Source organism: Solea solea, chromosome 5, assembly GCF_958295425.1.
Source record: "Solea solea chromosome 5, fSolSol10.1, whole genome shotgun sequence".
In the NCBI taxonomy this organism is placed as follows: Eukaryota; Metazoa; Chordata; class Actinopteri; order Pleuronectiformes; family Soleidae; genus Solea; species Solea solea.
The window spans coordinates 3,852,815-3,869,400 of record NC_081138.1 but is presented as its reverse complement, the minus strand read 5'-3'; the positions used below and the strand labels follow the sequence as shown (position 1 = coordinate 3,869,400).

Genomic DNA, 16,586 nt, shown 5'->3' with positions numbered 1-16,586 from the left:
GCTGTATGTTGTCCTAAATTACACCAAAACATCATAGTATAGTATGTCCTCCAAAATCAGTCAAAAAAGTCATAGTATAGTATGTCGTCCAAAATCGGTCAAAACAGTCATAGTATAGTATGTCGTCCAGAATCGGTCGAAAAAGTCATAGTATAGTATGTCGTCCAAATTCGGTCAAAAAAGTCATAGCATATAGTATGTCGTAGAAAATCGGTCAAAAAAGTCATAGTATAGTATGTCGTACAAAATCGGTCAAAAAAGTCATAGTATACCATGTCGTACAAAATCGGTCAAAAAAGTCATAGTATAGTATGTCGTCCAAAATCAATCAAAAAAGTCATAGTATACTATGTAGACCAAAATCACCAAAAAAAGTCATAGTATAGTATGTCGTTCCAAATCAGTTAAAAAAAGTCATAGTATAGTATGTTGTTCCAAATCAGTCAAAAATGTCATAGTATAGTATGTCGTCCAAAATCGGTCAAAAAAGTCATAGTATAGTATGTCGTACAAAATCGGTCAAAAAAGTCATAGTATATAGTATGTCGTCCAAAATCGGTCAAAAAAGTCATAGTATAGTATGTTGTCCAAAATCAGTCAAAAAAGTCATAGTATATAGTATGTCGTAGAAAATCAGTCAAAAAAGTCATAGTATAGTATGTCGTCCAAAATCAGTCAAAAAAGTCATAGTATACTATGTCGACCAAAATCACCAAAAAAAGTCATAGTATAGTATGTCGTTCCAAATCAGTCAAAAAAGTCATAGTATAGTATGTCGTAGAAAATCGGTCAAAAAAGTCATAGTATAGTATGTTGTACAAAATCGGTCAAAAAAGTCATAGTATATAGTATGTCGTCCAAAATCAGTCAAAAAAAGTCATAGTATAGTATGTCGTCCAAAATCAGTCAAAAAAGTCATAGTATACTATGTCGACCAAAATCACCAAAAAAAAGTCATAGTATAGTATGTCGTTCCAAATCAGTCAAAAAAGTCAAAGTATAGTATGTCGTACAAAATCGACAAAAAAAGTCATAGTATAGTATGTCGTTCCCAATCAGTCAAAAATGTCATAGTATAGTATGTTGTCCAAAATCGGACAAAAAAGTCATAGTATAGTATGTCGTACAAAATCGGTCAAAAAAGTCATAGTATATAGTATATCGTCCAAAATCGGTCAAAAAAGTCATAGTATAGTATGTCGTACAAAATCGGTCAAAAAAGTCATAGTATACCATGTCGTACAAAATCGGTCAAAAAAGTCATAGTATAGTATGTCGTCCAAAACCGTTCAAAAAAAGTCATAGTATAGTATGTCGTACAAAATCGGTCAAAAAAGTCATAGTAAGGTATGTCGTCCTAAATCGGTCAAAAAAGTCATATTATAGTATGTCGTCCAAAATCGGTCAAAAAAGTCATAGTATATAGTATGTCGTAGAAAATCGGTCAAATAAGTCATAGTATAGTATGTCGTACAAAATCGGTCAAAAAAGTCATAGTATAGCATGTCGTTCCAAATCAGTCAAAAAAGTCATAGTATAGTATGTCGTCCAAAATCTGTCAAAAAAGTCGTAGTATAGTATGTCGTCCAAAATCGGTCAGAAAAGTCATAGTATAGTATGTCGTTCCAAATCGGTCAAAAATGTCATAGTATAGTATGTTGTCCAAAATTGGACAAAAAAGTCATAGTATAGTATGTCGTCCAAAATTGGACAAAAAAGTCATAGTATAGTATGTCGTCCAAAATCGGTCAAAAAAGTCATAGTATAGTATATCGTCCAAAATCACCCAAAAAAGTCATAGTATAGTATGTCCTCTAAATACATCAAAGTATTAAAGAAGGCACTTGTTCCACCCAGGAATTGAACCCCACTCTCTTCTTTCAAAGGTGAGTGTGTTAACCACTACACCAACCTTGTGGAGAGGTTCTGCTGTATGTTGTCCTAAATTACACCAAAACATCATAGTATAGTATGTCCTCCAAAATCAGTCAAAAAAGTCATAGTATAGTATGTCGTCCAAAATCGGTCAAAACAGTCATAGTATAGTATGTTCCAAATCAGTCAAAAATGTCATAGTAAAGTATGTCGTACAAAATCTGTCAAAAAAGTCATAGTATAGTATGTCGTCCAAAATCTGTCAAAAAAGTCATAGTATAGTATGTCGTCCAAAATCAGTCAAAAAAGTCATAGTATAGTATGTCGTCCAAAATCGGTCAAAAAAGTCATAGTATAGTATGTCGTCCAAAATCAGTCATAAAAGTCATAGGATAGTATGTCGTACAAAATCGGTCAAAAAAGTCATAGTATCTAGTATGTCGTCCAAAATCGGTCAAAAAAGTCATAGTATAGTATCTCGTCCAAAATCAGTCAAAAAAGTCATAGTATATAGTATGTCGTAGAAAATCGGTCAAAAAAGTCATAGTATAGTATGTCATCCAAAATCAGTCAAAAAAGTCATAGTATACTATGTCGACCAAAATCACCAAAAAAAGTCATAGTATAGTATGTCGTTCCAAATCAGTCAAAAAAGTCATAGTATAGTATGTCGTAGAAAATCGGTCAAAAAAGTCATAGTATAGTATGTTGTACAAAATCGGTCAAAAAAGTCATAGTATAGTATGTCGTACAAAATCGGTCAAAAAAGCCATAGTATAGTATGTCTTCCAAAATCGGTCAAAAAAGTCATAGTATAGTATATCGTCCAAAATCACCCAAAAAAGTCATAGTATAGTATGTCGTCCAAAATCACCCAAAAAAGTCATAGTATAGTATGTCCTCTAAATACATCAAAGTATTAAAGAAGGCACTTGTTCCACCCAGGAATTGAACCCCACTCTCTTCTTTCAAAGGTGAGTGTGTTAACCACTACACCAACCTTGTGGAGAGGTTCTGCTGTATGTTGTCCTAAATTACACCAAAACATCATAGTATAGTATGTCCTCCAAAATCAGTCAAAAAAGTCATAGTATAGTATGTCGTCCAAAATCGGTCAAAAAACTCATAGTATAGTATGTCGTTCCAAATCGGTCAAAAATGTCACAGTATAGTATGTCGTACAAAATCGGTCGAAAAAGTCATAGTATAGTATGTGGTCCAAAATCGGTCAAAAAAGTCATAGTATAGTATGTCGTCCAAAATCTGTCAGAAAAGTCATAGTATAGTATGTCGACAAAAATCGGTCAAAAAAGTCATAGTATATTATATTGTCCAAAATCACCCAAAAAAGTCATAGTATAGTATGTCGTCCAAAATCACCCAAAAAAGTCATAGTATAGTATGTCGTCCAAAATCTGTCAAAAAAGTCATAGTATAGTATGTCGTCCAAAATCGGTCAAAAAAGTCATAGTAAAATATGTCGTCCAAAATCACCCTAAAAAGTCATAGTGTAGTATGTCGTCCAAAATCGGTCAAAAAAGTCATAGTATAGTATGTCGTCCAAAATCAGTCAAAAAAGGCATAGTATACTCTGTCGACCAAAATCACAAAAAAAAGTCATAGTATAGTATGTCGTTCCAAATCGGTCAAAAATGTCATAGTATAGTATGTCGTCCAAAATCGGTCAAAAAACTCATAGTATAGTATATCGTTCCAAATCGGTCAAAAATGTCATAGTATAGTATGTCATTCCAAATCGGTCAAAAAAGTCATAGTATAGTATGTCGTACAAAATCGGTCAAAAAAGTCATAGTATACTATGTCAACCAAAATCACCAAAAAAAGTCATAGTATAGCATGTTGTACCAAATCGGTCAAAAAAGTCATAGTATAGTATATCGTCCAAAATCGGTCAAAAAAGTCATAGTATAGTATGTCGTCCAAAATCGGTCAAAAAAGTCATAGTATAGTATGTCGTTCCAAATCGGTCAAAAATGTCATAGTAAAGTATGTTTTCCAAAATCAGTCAAAAAAGTCATAGTATAGTATGTCATTCCAAATCGGTCAAAAAAGTCATAGTATACTATGTCAACCAAAATCACCAAAAAAAAAGTCATAGTATATAGCATGTTGTACAAAATCGGTCAAAAAAGTCATAGTATAGTATATCGTCCAAAATCAGTCAAAAAAGTCATAGTATAGTATGTCGTCCAAAATCGGTCAAAAATGTCATAGTAAAGTATGTTTTGCAAGATCAGTCAAAAAAGTCATAGTATAGTATGTCATTCCAAATCGGTCAAAAAAGTCATAGTATAGTATGTCGTACAAAATCAGTCAAAAAAGTCATAGTATATAGCATGTTGTACAAAATCGGTCAAAAAAGTCATAGTCTATCGTATATCGTCCAAAATCGGTCAAAAAAGTCATAGTATAGTATGTCGTCCAAAATCGGTCAAAAAAATCATAGTATAGTATGTCGTCCAAAATCGGTCAAAAAAGTCAAGTGTATAGTATGTCGTCCAAAATCACCCTAAAAAGTCATCGTATAGAATGTTGTCCAAAATCAGTCAAAAAGGTCATAGTATAGTATATCGTCCAAAATTAGACAAAAAAGTCACAGGTTAATATGTCGTCCAAAATGTGACAAAAAAGTCATACTTTAGTATGACTATTGTTGTCCAGAATGTTTTACTCATAACAATGTTCATTTTAGAAATAAAACAAAATTTTGCCCCTGACATTTTGAAAATGCAGTAGTTTTTCTCTTTTTTCTCTTCTTTTTTTTTTTTTTTACGTAAAACCTTTAACAGCCTTTTTATTACATTTTGTGGTAGGCACAAAAACAGTTCCTTTCCCTGTTCAGGCAAAGATGAACCTTCCACTTTTTCACAGTAGACATTCATAGATATTTCAATGTACTTTCTTTCTCTCCCTTCTCTTGCTAATGTAAAACATCTATAAATACACACAAAAATATGGTCAAAACAGCGTTACTTCTTGAAAATAAACAAAGACTTTACTGCCAAAAGTAGGTGGAGGATTCAATGTCAGTGGCCATTTTGAAAAGGCCAAAATAAAAACCTGCATACAGTGGAGTGATAATATGATCTGATACAGGTGCAAATGAACTGCATTCTGTCCACATGAGCGCAAAAGCCCGACACGTCGTGGTGTGTGGCAAGGATCAGCAAGAGATGGGGAAGAGAAAGCAGTGAACTTTTGTGTAATGAACATACTGACCTTTGGTATGCCTCTGACTGAGCAGCTGAGGGTGGCGTTGTATCCTGCTATGACAGAACGGCTCACTAAAGGATGCGTGAACTTGGGAGCCTCTGCAAAGTCATGGTCCTTATAGGATGGCGGCTTGTACGCCATCCCTGAGGAGACAGAGAGCAATTAGGATGCACTCTCACAATTTTCCATACAGCAGCTGCGCTTACATATCACGTGTACAGTAATAGCTTGCGGTCAGAGCTCACCTGTTTTCTGGATGTAAGCACTGTCCTTGGTGTTGCACGCCTCAGGGCTGAGACCCACCAGGTTCATGGCAAAGACCCGGAAGACATACTCATTCCCCATGATGAGGTCAGAGGCAATGCAGTTGGTTCGCCTGTACTGATCGCAGACTGTGAACCACTCCTTCATATGAATCAGAAAAGAATGCATGTAGAATTTGAGTTAAACAGGCTTTTTTTTATCAGTGGGAATAGTTTAATTGGCATTTACTCCTGTTCCAGTTGGCATCAGAGGGAACGTAAGACCTGGTGAACTGTTAGCATAGCTGTTAGCATTAACCATAACATCATTAACCAACTCACTTTGTTTCCACTGTGGTGGGTCAAATTTAGTATCTAAATTCAGTATGAAGAGGCTTTACAGGAACTTTGGTGACAGAAACTAGCCACTTTTTTATGTTTGCGTTCCAGTAGTGAAGCCAGTAGGAACAATAAAGTGACAGTAGCCAACCCACGGCAGTTACTGCTTAGATACTGTTTAAAACATCTTGGGATGGCCTTGGATCAATGGTAGCGAAGGGTCATCATCTTCCAAGGGGGACAGGGTTTGATCCCAGGCTCTGCTAGTTTACCTGGTAAGACATTTGACCCCAGCGTGTGAATGTGGTATGATGGATGTAAGATAGAAAAGGTGGTGAATGAGTGAATGGGTGAAAACTGTAGTGTGAAGCAGTCGTAGTGGTAATCAAAAGTAGAAAGGCACTCTGTAAATATAAATAGTTGACCAGACCTTTAACGACTGTGTGATACATGAACGGAACAGGAGGGTTCCCAAACTTGGTTGACACCAAATTCAAGGACTTTTCAGGACCAATTAACTCAAATTCAAGGACTAAATGTGCAGACAGCTTAAGATGGGAGGGCAAGTTTGCCCATGGTGTTCACTTTTATTGATTTTAGTGAATGTCCTTGGGATCTTGGTTCATGTCAGTCTTTTTCATTTTCTTTGGTGAGCCAGAGATCTTGGAATTTGCATTTCCCAGGCATCATGTAATTTGCTCTCTCTTGCTTAACGTTACTCGCTCATTGTTCTGCATAGAATCTCACGTCAATGGCAGAGAAAGAGAGAGACAGAGTCCACAACACCGTGGTGTTGTAACAAACATGGGAGACATTTACCTAAATATCAACTTAACGTCTTTCTTGCATAAAATTCAAGCATTTTCAACAACAAAATTCATGAACTTTGATGGATTTCAAGGACCCGTGGGAACCCTGAGGATGAGATCCACAGATTGCCTGGTTCTACATGGGCTTATGAGTTTCAGGTTTGTGGATCTCATTGAGCTGAGAAAGTTCCCGCCTTCAGAACACCTTGTGGTGAAGTTTGTGGAACTACAGTTTTTCTAGAAGAGTATTCACCCCACAGTTTTTGAGAACTTTCCCAACAGTTCTACAAAAGTACCTCTGGTGTAAAGTTGTGTCCTTGTCAGACAGTCAGAAATTTACCCCAGGTACTCCAACGCCCCCTAGAGTCCAAACACATGCAGGTTAGATTAATTAGTAACTCTAAATTTCTGTTAATACGTTTGTCAAGATGTCAGCCCTGTCATTTGCAGACTATCTTCCCAGCGTGGGACGAGAGACATTGCTAATGGATGAAATGATGGACACGGTGCGTTAAGCAATGTGATGCAATAAATATGAACACGATCTTAACTGAATTATATTTGCTGATTAAAATATGACAAATGACATCCTGTGAGGATGACCTGTCCATTTAATTCCAAAAATACCATTATAATCCAGATAGACTTGTGCAACTATTCATGTTTTATTTAGTGTCCATGCACGAGAATGAAACTGAATATGTGTGGAATTTAAAGTGCATGTGCGCTCGGCACGCTTATTGTTAACATCTTAACAGGTACACAGTGCATTGTCACTGGTAACATGATAACAAACGGCCCTAAGCTTGCTATAAAGAGATGCAAATGAAATTAATTTGATCTAATAATGCCCACGGTGAAACTTGAACCGTCAGCCGAGCTGGGCAGGAGAACAAGGGCCCACGCGTCACTGCGCAGCCGATCCAGACCAGGTCAAGGCTACAAAGGATAAGATTAGGACATTCCTGTTCGACTTTGTTCCTGGCAGCTCATGGTGGAGGACGGTGACAGCTGGAGCTCTTGCCAACAAGCCCATAATGTATCGCTCCTGCCCCACATAAGAGAGTGTGTGCCCAGCATTGGCTGATGACAGTATATGTGTCACCGGGGAGGCGAAAATATCCCTGTGTGTCCATGCAGCATTCATCCTCCCACACGTACAGACTCACGCACTTGTGTTAACAGAGAGGGGAGGTTCAGATGGTGGCTGTCACAAGGAAAACTAAAGACCGGCAGTGGATCTGTTTCAAGTAGCAAGAAACACGGAGCTACAATGACACAGTGACCATTAGCTTCCTCTGCGGGGACCTCACCTCTGGATGTCACAGGTTTTTCCACTTGGTTCCCTGTAACCTAGACCTGACTTGAGACCAGCTTTAGGCCACAAAATCATCACTGTATTCAGACCTTTGTGTCAATATGTCTAACACTAAAAAGGCACAAGAATGGACTTACAAGCAGTTGATGAAATGCATCGTAAAAGTTCAGTTTACAAGATTTCCTCTCTCCTGATTTCACCATGAGATGAATCAGCCAATTACGTTGTTGCTGTGAAATTTGAATTCCACTTTCCCTTCTTAAGCCTGGTTCACGCAATAACAATAATCCAATCACTATTTTGCAACTCATGGCTTATTGACCTAATTGAGCCGCCAGTTGTGAAAGATTCACGGCCCGTCTGAGACCCTGATCTCATTGCGAGCATGCCAAAAATTTGATCTGCATCTGCGAACACTCGAGGTAATTGGAGGTCCGGATTGTTTTGTAGTAGTAGTATATATAAAAAACACCCACAGAGGAAGGTATTTGTATTTTAAAACGAAGAAACAATGGTTACATAAAAAAAATACTTCATGAATACAGTATGTTATTCAAATGAAAGCACCTGATTTTCAATGTATCCTGTCGAAGGAATCATAGGATCTTTTAATGGTAAAATCACTGTAAAATTAATTTCATTCAAGGGTAACTAAACCCCGTCTTCCAATGCCTGATTCTGAAAAAATACCAAGAAGTGGGTTGAGAGCTGAGTGAGTGAGAGGAAGAGGGTGGGGAAGTGGGGAGCAGTGCAGGAGGGTGTGGTCTGGTAGTGAATTTGACACTGATTTGCAGCTGTGGAACGTGAAAGGGGACATGGAAACACACCCCTTTATAAAAGAGGGAGGAGTCTGGGACAAAAGGCCGCGTGCTGGTTGGACAAGAAGGTGACAAAAGTGTGTACCAGTGACAAAGTTAGAATGCTGGAGCTGTTATTTGTTACTTTTCGAAAGTGGTTTAGGAGTTTATACTTGTATACCAACATTAGAATGTAACTTAATTAGAGGGTATCTCACCATGGTTTTCTTGTCAGCTTTCTGAACGGTGTAACCAGTGATTTCACAGTTACCATCATCCTTTGGTGGTTTCCACTCGAGGGCCACGTTGAAGCCCCAGATATCCATGATCTTCAGATTCAGAGGAGGTCCTGGCAGATCTGCACAGGAGACATGATTTCTGTTACGCTATGATAACAACTGACGTGAATCCAGCTACATTCTGTTTTCATTCAGTCCCGCTTACCGACAATCTGCAGGTTGACACACGCCGTGTCCTCCACGTTCTCAATCTGGACCTTTAGATCGTACTTCCCTGAGTGCTGTCTGTCCGTCCTGCGAATGAAGAGGATGGTATCTACGTCGCTGTTTCTCACGCTGGCGAATGAAGGGTTTAGAGGCTCGCCGTCTTTGCTCCACGTGACCTGTGGCCTGGGCTTTCCCTGCGAGACCGGAGAAGACAAGAGAACGGTGTTACTTGAACACTCCAGGTGTGTCCCCAGGACCAGGACTGGAGAAACCCATGATACAGCACCTGGAAGGGAATCATGATGTTGACAGTGTCGCCAACTTTCTTGATGAGAGTCTGGCGGAGATTTCTGGGGATGAAAATCTTTGGACGTTCTGAGGGAAAAAAAAAAGAATCAAATTCAAATGTCTTAGGCTGGAAAGATTGATTTTGAAGCCTAGAACCAGATGTTGTCAAAAGGCATTTGTCCACATCTACTCACGCATGATCTCTCTGATGGTGACGGCTTGATCCAGAGTGGAGGGGGGACTGGGTCCCGCCATGTTGTAGGCCCGCACGCGGAACTGCAGCTTGTCCCCGGTGTTGAGGCCCCTGACGACCAGCGACGTCCTCTCAGTCAGACCCTGAATGGCTGGGATCCACTCATCCGCTGTGACCACAACACGCTGTGTTAAAAGTTCATCTGATCTGATCTGTTTTGGTATTCATTTCATTAGATGTTGATCATTTATGGTAAAAAAACTGGAACAACACATATAACAGCACAACATCCAGTGAGATACAGGACATTTGCAGCAGATATCAGGTGATCAGATCAATACCACATGCTCTACACTAACTTACACAGCAATTACAAAGCAGCATGTGAGAATTATGGCGCTTTTCCATATAAAAATCTTATATAAGACTATAAAAAACACAACACGAAAGTGCTTTCTTATCAAAAGCAAAGCAGAGGCCGGGCTCCAGCACTTACTTCCCTCCTTGCAGTACTCCACCCCATATCCCTGGAGCTCACAGGAGCCGATCCGCTCAGGCCGCCGCCACTTCAGCGAGATGGAAGTGTCGTTGATATCGTCCACGCACAGTCCGAGCGGCTCACTTGTCGGGGCTGGAAATAGAGGCAGAGGCCAGGCGCATTAGCTATTTGTCAGTAAGATAATGGATATGGAATGGATCTCTGGCTTATGTTTGGAGATAAACTCGGCCAGTGATGAGTTGAAAAGGTTTAGGTCTGAGCAGCATTAAAATGTATCACAAATTGTAATCGACTAAACCGACAAAATGCATATTTATATCTGTTTCTATACAGTTCTGGTAGCTGACATCACACAATCCCATCATGCAACGGTCAAAATAAACAAATGTGCTGTTTAACACTTTAACACCTTAGCCTCAAAATGTCATGTCTGGACTCAATATCTGGCAGGTTATTTACAATTTACTGCATGTTAAAGTAGTGAATTGACGATTTAAAATGAAGAAAAACACTGCAGTTGTACATGAACACCAGATTTTGCGTTTTAAATTTGAAATTTGAAATTTGAACAGTATAAACATATTTAAGTTTTTTTCTCAATGTCCAAAAAAAAGCACAATTTTTTCCGATAGCACAAACCGTCACATAATTTTGCTTTAAAATGACAGAAATTTGAAAATATTTGCATTTTAGAAGCTGAAAAATGACAGAAATGTGAAAATATTCACATTTAAGAAGCTGAAAAATGACAGAAATTTGAAAATATTTACATTAAAGAAGCTGAAAAATCACAGAAATTTGAGAAATGCTTTTTCAACCCTTTAACGCCGTTAAATCTTCCAGGAAACTCTTCTGCTGTATTGTATTCACAAAAGTTACTGTATACATCTATTTTCATGTACTTCGTGGTTTCCTCTCCTGCACTGGAGTGATGCTTCAGTAACAACATCGTTAAACATCAGCCTTTATTTGCCCTATCCTTTTTTATCTGTTTATCCGTTGCCTTCCATTTACTTTTAATCTATAAATAAACTTTTCCCCCTTTTAAAAACATATGTACAGTACAATATTTCAGATGTGCTGGGTCTCAATTCAGGTTTTTTTTAATGCAAAAATACACTGAATGTTTAGGAATGAACCATAGACTGACCAAATGTATAAAATTAAAACAATTCCCTCAATAAAATCTTATTAAATCAGTACAAATACTGATCCAATTTTCACTGTGCAGCACAGAATACTTCTGATTTTACTGCAGTACAAGAAGAAAAGGGAAGAATCCTCTGAAGGTCAAGCAATGGCACAGGTAACATTTAGACCACCATATATTTAGGTTTTTTTTTATGTAGCAATGACTCGTTGACAGCGCGAGGACGGACTGAGCGGCGATTTCACTTTGGCTTCGCCCGTAATGTCAGGGTTTCATTCCTTGGAACAAGACAAGGATAGTGGAGCGGAATATGATTGTGACAGAGGTCAAGGTCAAGAGGTCATATTCCACGGGTGTAGAAAATCAATGCAGCAGGGGATTTATTTATTATTTATACAGTTAGTCTGGATTCAAGCTGTAGATCTTATTCAGATGTGTTTTCGAACAGTTGAATTAAGTGTCCAAAAATCATTTGATATCAATAATTAATGGCATAAAAACATTTAATAGCCTTTTTTGTTGTTGTAGTAAAGTGTTTTTGAACAATTCATAAACATAACACTGATTCAACCAATTCTATTTCTTAAGCCTACATGATGGTCCGACACTTTAAAATAATACCCACTGTGGAATTGTTGTGGCTCTGGTTCTGGTTCTGGTCCAGCAGCAGGAGCAGACTCACACAGCGGTTTCTCGCCCTCCACTGCATTTTCACAAACTTCTGCTGGTGGCGTCTCGTGCTCAGCTGGAGCTGCAGGAGCCACGTCTGCAGGCTCGTCTGCAGGCTCGTCTGCTGCTGCTTCAGTCGGAGGCGCCTCTGTCTCCGGCTCTGCAGCTTTCTCCTCCTTTGGCGCCTCCTCTGGAGCAGCTGGTCTATCTCCTGCTGCTTCCACTGGCTTCTTCTGAGCCGTCTTCGGAAGCTTAGGCTTTGTCATTCTTCCTTATTTTGCTGCTGATTCAAGCTGGCTGTGTGTCTGAGTCCACGTCTGCTGCCAAATGCCTTCCTCTAACCTTCGCTGTGATTCTCTCTCACGCTCTCTCGTCCTCTTGCAACAGTCTTTGTTGTCGTCGTAACAATTCTTGGGCGGCAGCAGCAGCAGCTCCCGACAGAAGCGTGAACTCTGCCGTGTTAAGCAGTTGATCCCAGCACTTCCAAGTCATTATTTATAGAGAGGGATGCCATGGATAGCTTCCGTCTAATCTGTTGTTTTGTACGCGAGTGGCCATCTGGACGCAATGATGTTCCTTCTTAAATCAACAATGCGAGGATCAGATGGTTGTAAAAGTGCTTGTGATGGACTGGAAGCCACTGTCATGTCAGACACTGTTATACCGCCGTCTCACTAAACTATATATAGAACATTCTTTTTTTGTAATTAGTGTCCTATATAATGTACACTGCAAAAATACAATGGCTGACAGTTGGTTAGCACCCTATACATTTAGTTTATTCAAAGTTTCCTTCATTTAACTTTCTATCCTAGGTTTGAACGGCCTCAGTGAATATTAATGTAATATTTATTTATTTTCTACGGAAGCGCATTCATTTAAAACTTTTTTTTTCAGTTTTTCAGATATTTTTGTTCCTGTTTTTCTGAGTAAATTTATTTCGGAATTATCGAGATACTTCGAACTCTCGCGAGAACAACCGCAAAGTCCTCAGGTGCCTGCGTAAAGTCGCAAAGTCGAAAGACAGGACAATCTCCCAGTATACAAGCCGTCCATGTTGTTACCATTAAATCGAGCTCTCAATAAAGGAATGACTGCGTTTATTGTTTCAAATGCTCTCAAAACTCAGAAATAAAAATTATTCAGTAAATCAGAAATAATTACGGAGAAAAACAAGCCACATTTTGAGAATTTAAGAAAGTATAAATTAGGGCTGCAAGTATTATTTGTTTAATTGATTATTAATGAATCAATTACTAAATTAATCATCAGTTATTCTGATCATGGATTAATCGGTTTTAGGTTTTTTTATTATTATAATAATAATAATAATAATGTTTTCTGATTTTTCTGCTTCTTAAAAGGGAATAATTTCAGTTTTTTTCGCTCCATAAGACAAAGAAATCATTTAAAACGAGGCGTTCAAGAACATCATCATGATGAGGTTTGGGGAGAAAAACACACATCAACAATTTTCCACATTTTCAGGATCCACAACAGGTACTTGATTACGGAGAAAATACTTTGACGGACAAATCGATGATGAAAATAAGTTATTGTGGAAAAGCAATCGAACGGACATCCTCACGGTTCTATGGTCAGTTCTAATATGTCGGGTCAAGTGTATTTACTGTATCACAGCAAAGAATGCATGGAATGAAGACAACAATAATCCAGTAGGTGGGGCACTTTCTCAGCCACCGGGACCTTGAGAGGAGAACGGAGGTGCAAAGGATGAAAGTGTGCTCCACCTCAGCCTCACTGCTTCTCTCTAGTAGTTTTCCACTGTATCCATTTACATTACATTATCATACATATCAAAAAGTGACGTCCATTACATTATGACACCTGTTAAGAACACCATAACTGTCCCCACCCACAGCTGACGCCCTCCGTTATAACCTTTTAAGTCCACGAGGATCGTTTTTCTTTGTGCAATATAAATGTGACAAGGATGATTTAAACAGCATCAGAGTAGATCATTTGAAAATGACAGAGTGACAATCTAGTGGAGGTGGGTATCAAAGGGCAGGTCCACGGTAACGCAATTAAAGACATATTCAGGCTTTAAATAATTCAAATTCAATCCGATTTTAAACATTTTTATAGAGCTGAAACAATTAATTACTAAATGAATCGACAACTATTTTGATAATCAATTCATCAGTTTGAAGCTTTTTTCATGATTACAACAAGATTTTCGATTGTTTAATCTTCTTAAATGTGAGTATTTTCTTAATTTCTTTGCTCTGGATAACAAAGAAATCATTAAAAGTGAATCATTTTGGTTTGTGGACAAAACAAGACATTTGAGAACATCATCATTTCCAGGTTTGACGAACCTCGATCAACAATTTTTAAGGTTTTCTAATATTTTACGGACCAAACGATTCATCAAGAAAATAATCGACAGTTGCAGCTCTACATTTTTAGTACTTTTTGCTCAGGTGTGTTTATGTAGTTGGTGAAAATGTTGTTTTTTTTTCATCAGATTGCCTTCAGGTTGTGCTGAAAAACAAGATATAAGACACTCTATATGTTGCATATTCTTATAGCCTCTGTATATACTGTACGATTGAACATAGTAATGGAAAAAAGTGTTCGGAACGGTTAAAGGAATACTTCACCGATGAGCATTTAGCTTTGTATTACTAGAATAGGGGTAGTATTTTTGAAAAAGTGTGCTTCCCAACCTCAGTTTCCCCTGAGTCGAGAAATATCTTCATTCTCTTTTTTGTTACGTGCCCACCAGTGGTCCGAGGCTTGAAACTGCAACGCTAATTCCGCACTTTTAGGGGGGGCTGGACCTCATTCCCAGAATGTAAACAGTGTCCGCCATCTTTGCTAACAGTTACGCTAACAGGACCAAGTGTCACTGGTGGGCACACAACAAAGAATAGAATGGGGACACTGAGGTTGGGAAGCACTCTTTTTCAAAAATACTTCCCCTATTCTAGTAATACAAGGCTAAATGCTAATTGGTGAAGTATTCCTTTATTTGCCATTTCTAAATTTCATAGTAACACAACTTTTGTGGAAGCTGAACCGCACCAAAAAAGACCTCTCCATCACTAGCGCTCATTCATTCGTCTGGATTGTTAAACTTCCAGTCCTACTAAACGTTAATTTGGCAAGGTGGCTAGCACTGCATAGAACTGGTTTGTCCTACTGTCTGTACTGTACTGTGTGTCCCATGGATCATGTTCTGTACGTGCAACCGACACATGTGTGACATTAAAACAATCCACAGACATCTTGGATTACAGCAAACATGACCCGGTCGTGTCACGACCTGAAGTCAACCGGGGCCCTGTGTGACCCACGGGAAATTTAAGACCCAACCACACGTCAGACATGGACATGCCAGACATCAGCACCAGGTCTGGGGAAACTGTGTGTATTTTTACATGTGGACGAGAGCAGGTAAAGACTCACCCATTGGCACAAACGGCTGTGAGGCAGGACTGTTCCGGGACATGCCGATGCTGTTGACGGCATAGACTCGCATCTCATACGGAATGCCTTCAATCATCCTCTTGGCTTCATAGGTGGTGTCTGGGTACGGGTCAAAGTTCAGCCTCATCCACCTGTAGCTCTTTGTCTTCTTCCGTTCCAGCACGTAGCCTGAAAAGAGTTCACATGGAAACAGATCATCAACTTCACCTTGTCACAGTTAATAAAGGATTTAAAAAAAAGTGCTTTTATTAGACGTGGGGGAAAGAAATCTTGGTGACAGATTTTGGATTTTGAAGGCATTTTTTTACAGTTTCATTTGATGCTGATTCATTTAAAAGCTCACATTTTGTGCTGTGTCATGCTTGTGTCGTGCTCTGACGGTTTGGCCCAGGATTTTATTACCAGCCAAGCGAACAGGTACAATTTTAAAAATTTAAAAACAAAACCAAATGCTCTTTTGTACATGTTATAAACCACTGTCTCTGATACAGTAAATGTCAGACCGACACATTTTGGAAATAATTCTTGATTCTATCAAATTGTAATACTTGTAGACTCACAATAACTCACAAATGAATCAAAACCTAATCTGCACTTATTTTATGTGTATGTGTCGTGTTTTTTGTTGTTGTTTTTATTATTATTTATTTTTATTATTAAAAAAATATATATATATATATATACATATTATTTTTTATTATTAAAAAAAAATATATACATATATATATATATATATATATATACATATTATTTTTGTGACTGTTGTGGTTTCTATATATTGTCATCTCTTCATTCTTATGTCTGTCTTCATGCTTTGTATTTTTTATTAAAATGTACTGGCTTTTTTCTAAGTAAAAATTTGATCACAAAAAAAAGGTTCGTAGTAAGTTCATTTTATCGAAAAATGATCGACAGATTAATCGATTATCAAAATAATCGTTAGTTGCAGCCCTAATTGTGATGCAACTGAATTATGACACAATCACATCCCCCCCAGCCCTCGTCTTTACCAATGATTGGCTGTCCACCGTCAAACAGAGGGGGATCCCATTGGACGACACAGGAGTCCTCTGCAACGCTGAGGATTCTGGGAGCTTGGGGAGGATCTGGAACATCTGGAAAGTTAAAAAAAAAAGAAATAACATTCAATGTTTAACTTCCTGACTATAAAAAGTTAAACCTGACCACGCTTGGCATGGATCAGGGGCGTCAAACTGGCGGCCCGGGGGCCACATGTGGCCCTCCAATTGATTACATGCGGCCCGCCCACC

General features: G+C 38.4%; 1 protein-coding gene across 1 annotated transcript in view; it reads right to left on the bottom strand.

Annotated features, from left to right (window-relative positions):
- Nucleotides 1–16,586, bottom strand: part of mybpc3 (myosin binding protein C3) — a 52,069-nt gene that overhangs the window by 11,537 nt on the left and 23,946 nt on the right. The window contains exons 22-30 of the mRNA XM_058629175.1: nucleotides 16,326–16,430; nucleotides 15,295–15,483; nucleotides 10,038–10,172; nucleotides 9,543–9,710; nucleotides 9,347–9,435; nucleotides 9,059–9,254; nucleotides 8,833–8,972; nucleotides 5,355–5,514; nucleotides 5,116–5,252 (exon numbers count right to left, since the gene is read on the bottom strand). Coding sequence (XP_058485158.1) covers nucleotides 5,116–5,252; nucleotides 5,355–5,514; nucleotides 8,833–8,972; nucleotides 9,059–9,254; nucleotides 9,347–9,435; nucleotides 9,543–9,710; nucleotides 10,038–10,172; nucleotides 15,295–15,483; nucleotides 16,326–16,430 — 1,319 coding nt within the window. The remainder of the gene's footprint in view (nucleotides 1–5,115; nucleotides 5,253–5,354; nucleotides 5,515–8,832; nucleotides 8,973–9,058; nucleotides 9,255–9,346; nucleotides 9,436–9,542; nucleotides 9,711–10,037; nucleotides 10,173–15,294; nucleotides 15,484–16,325; nucleotides 16,431–16,586) is intronic.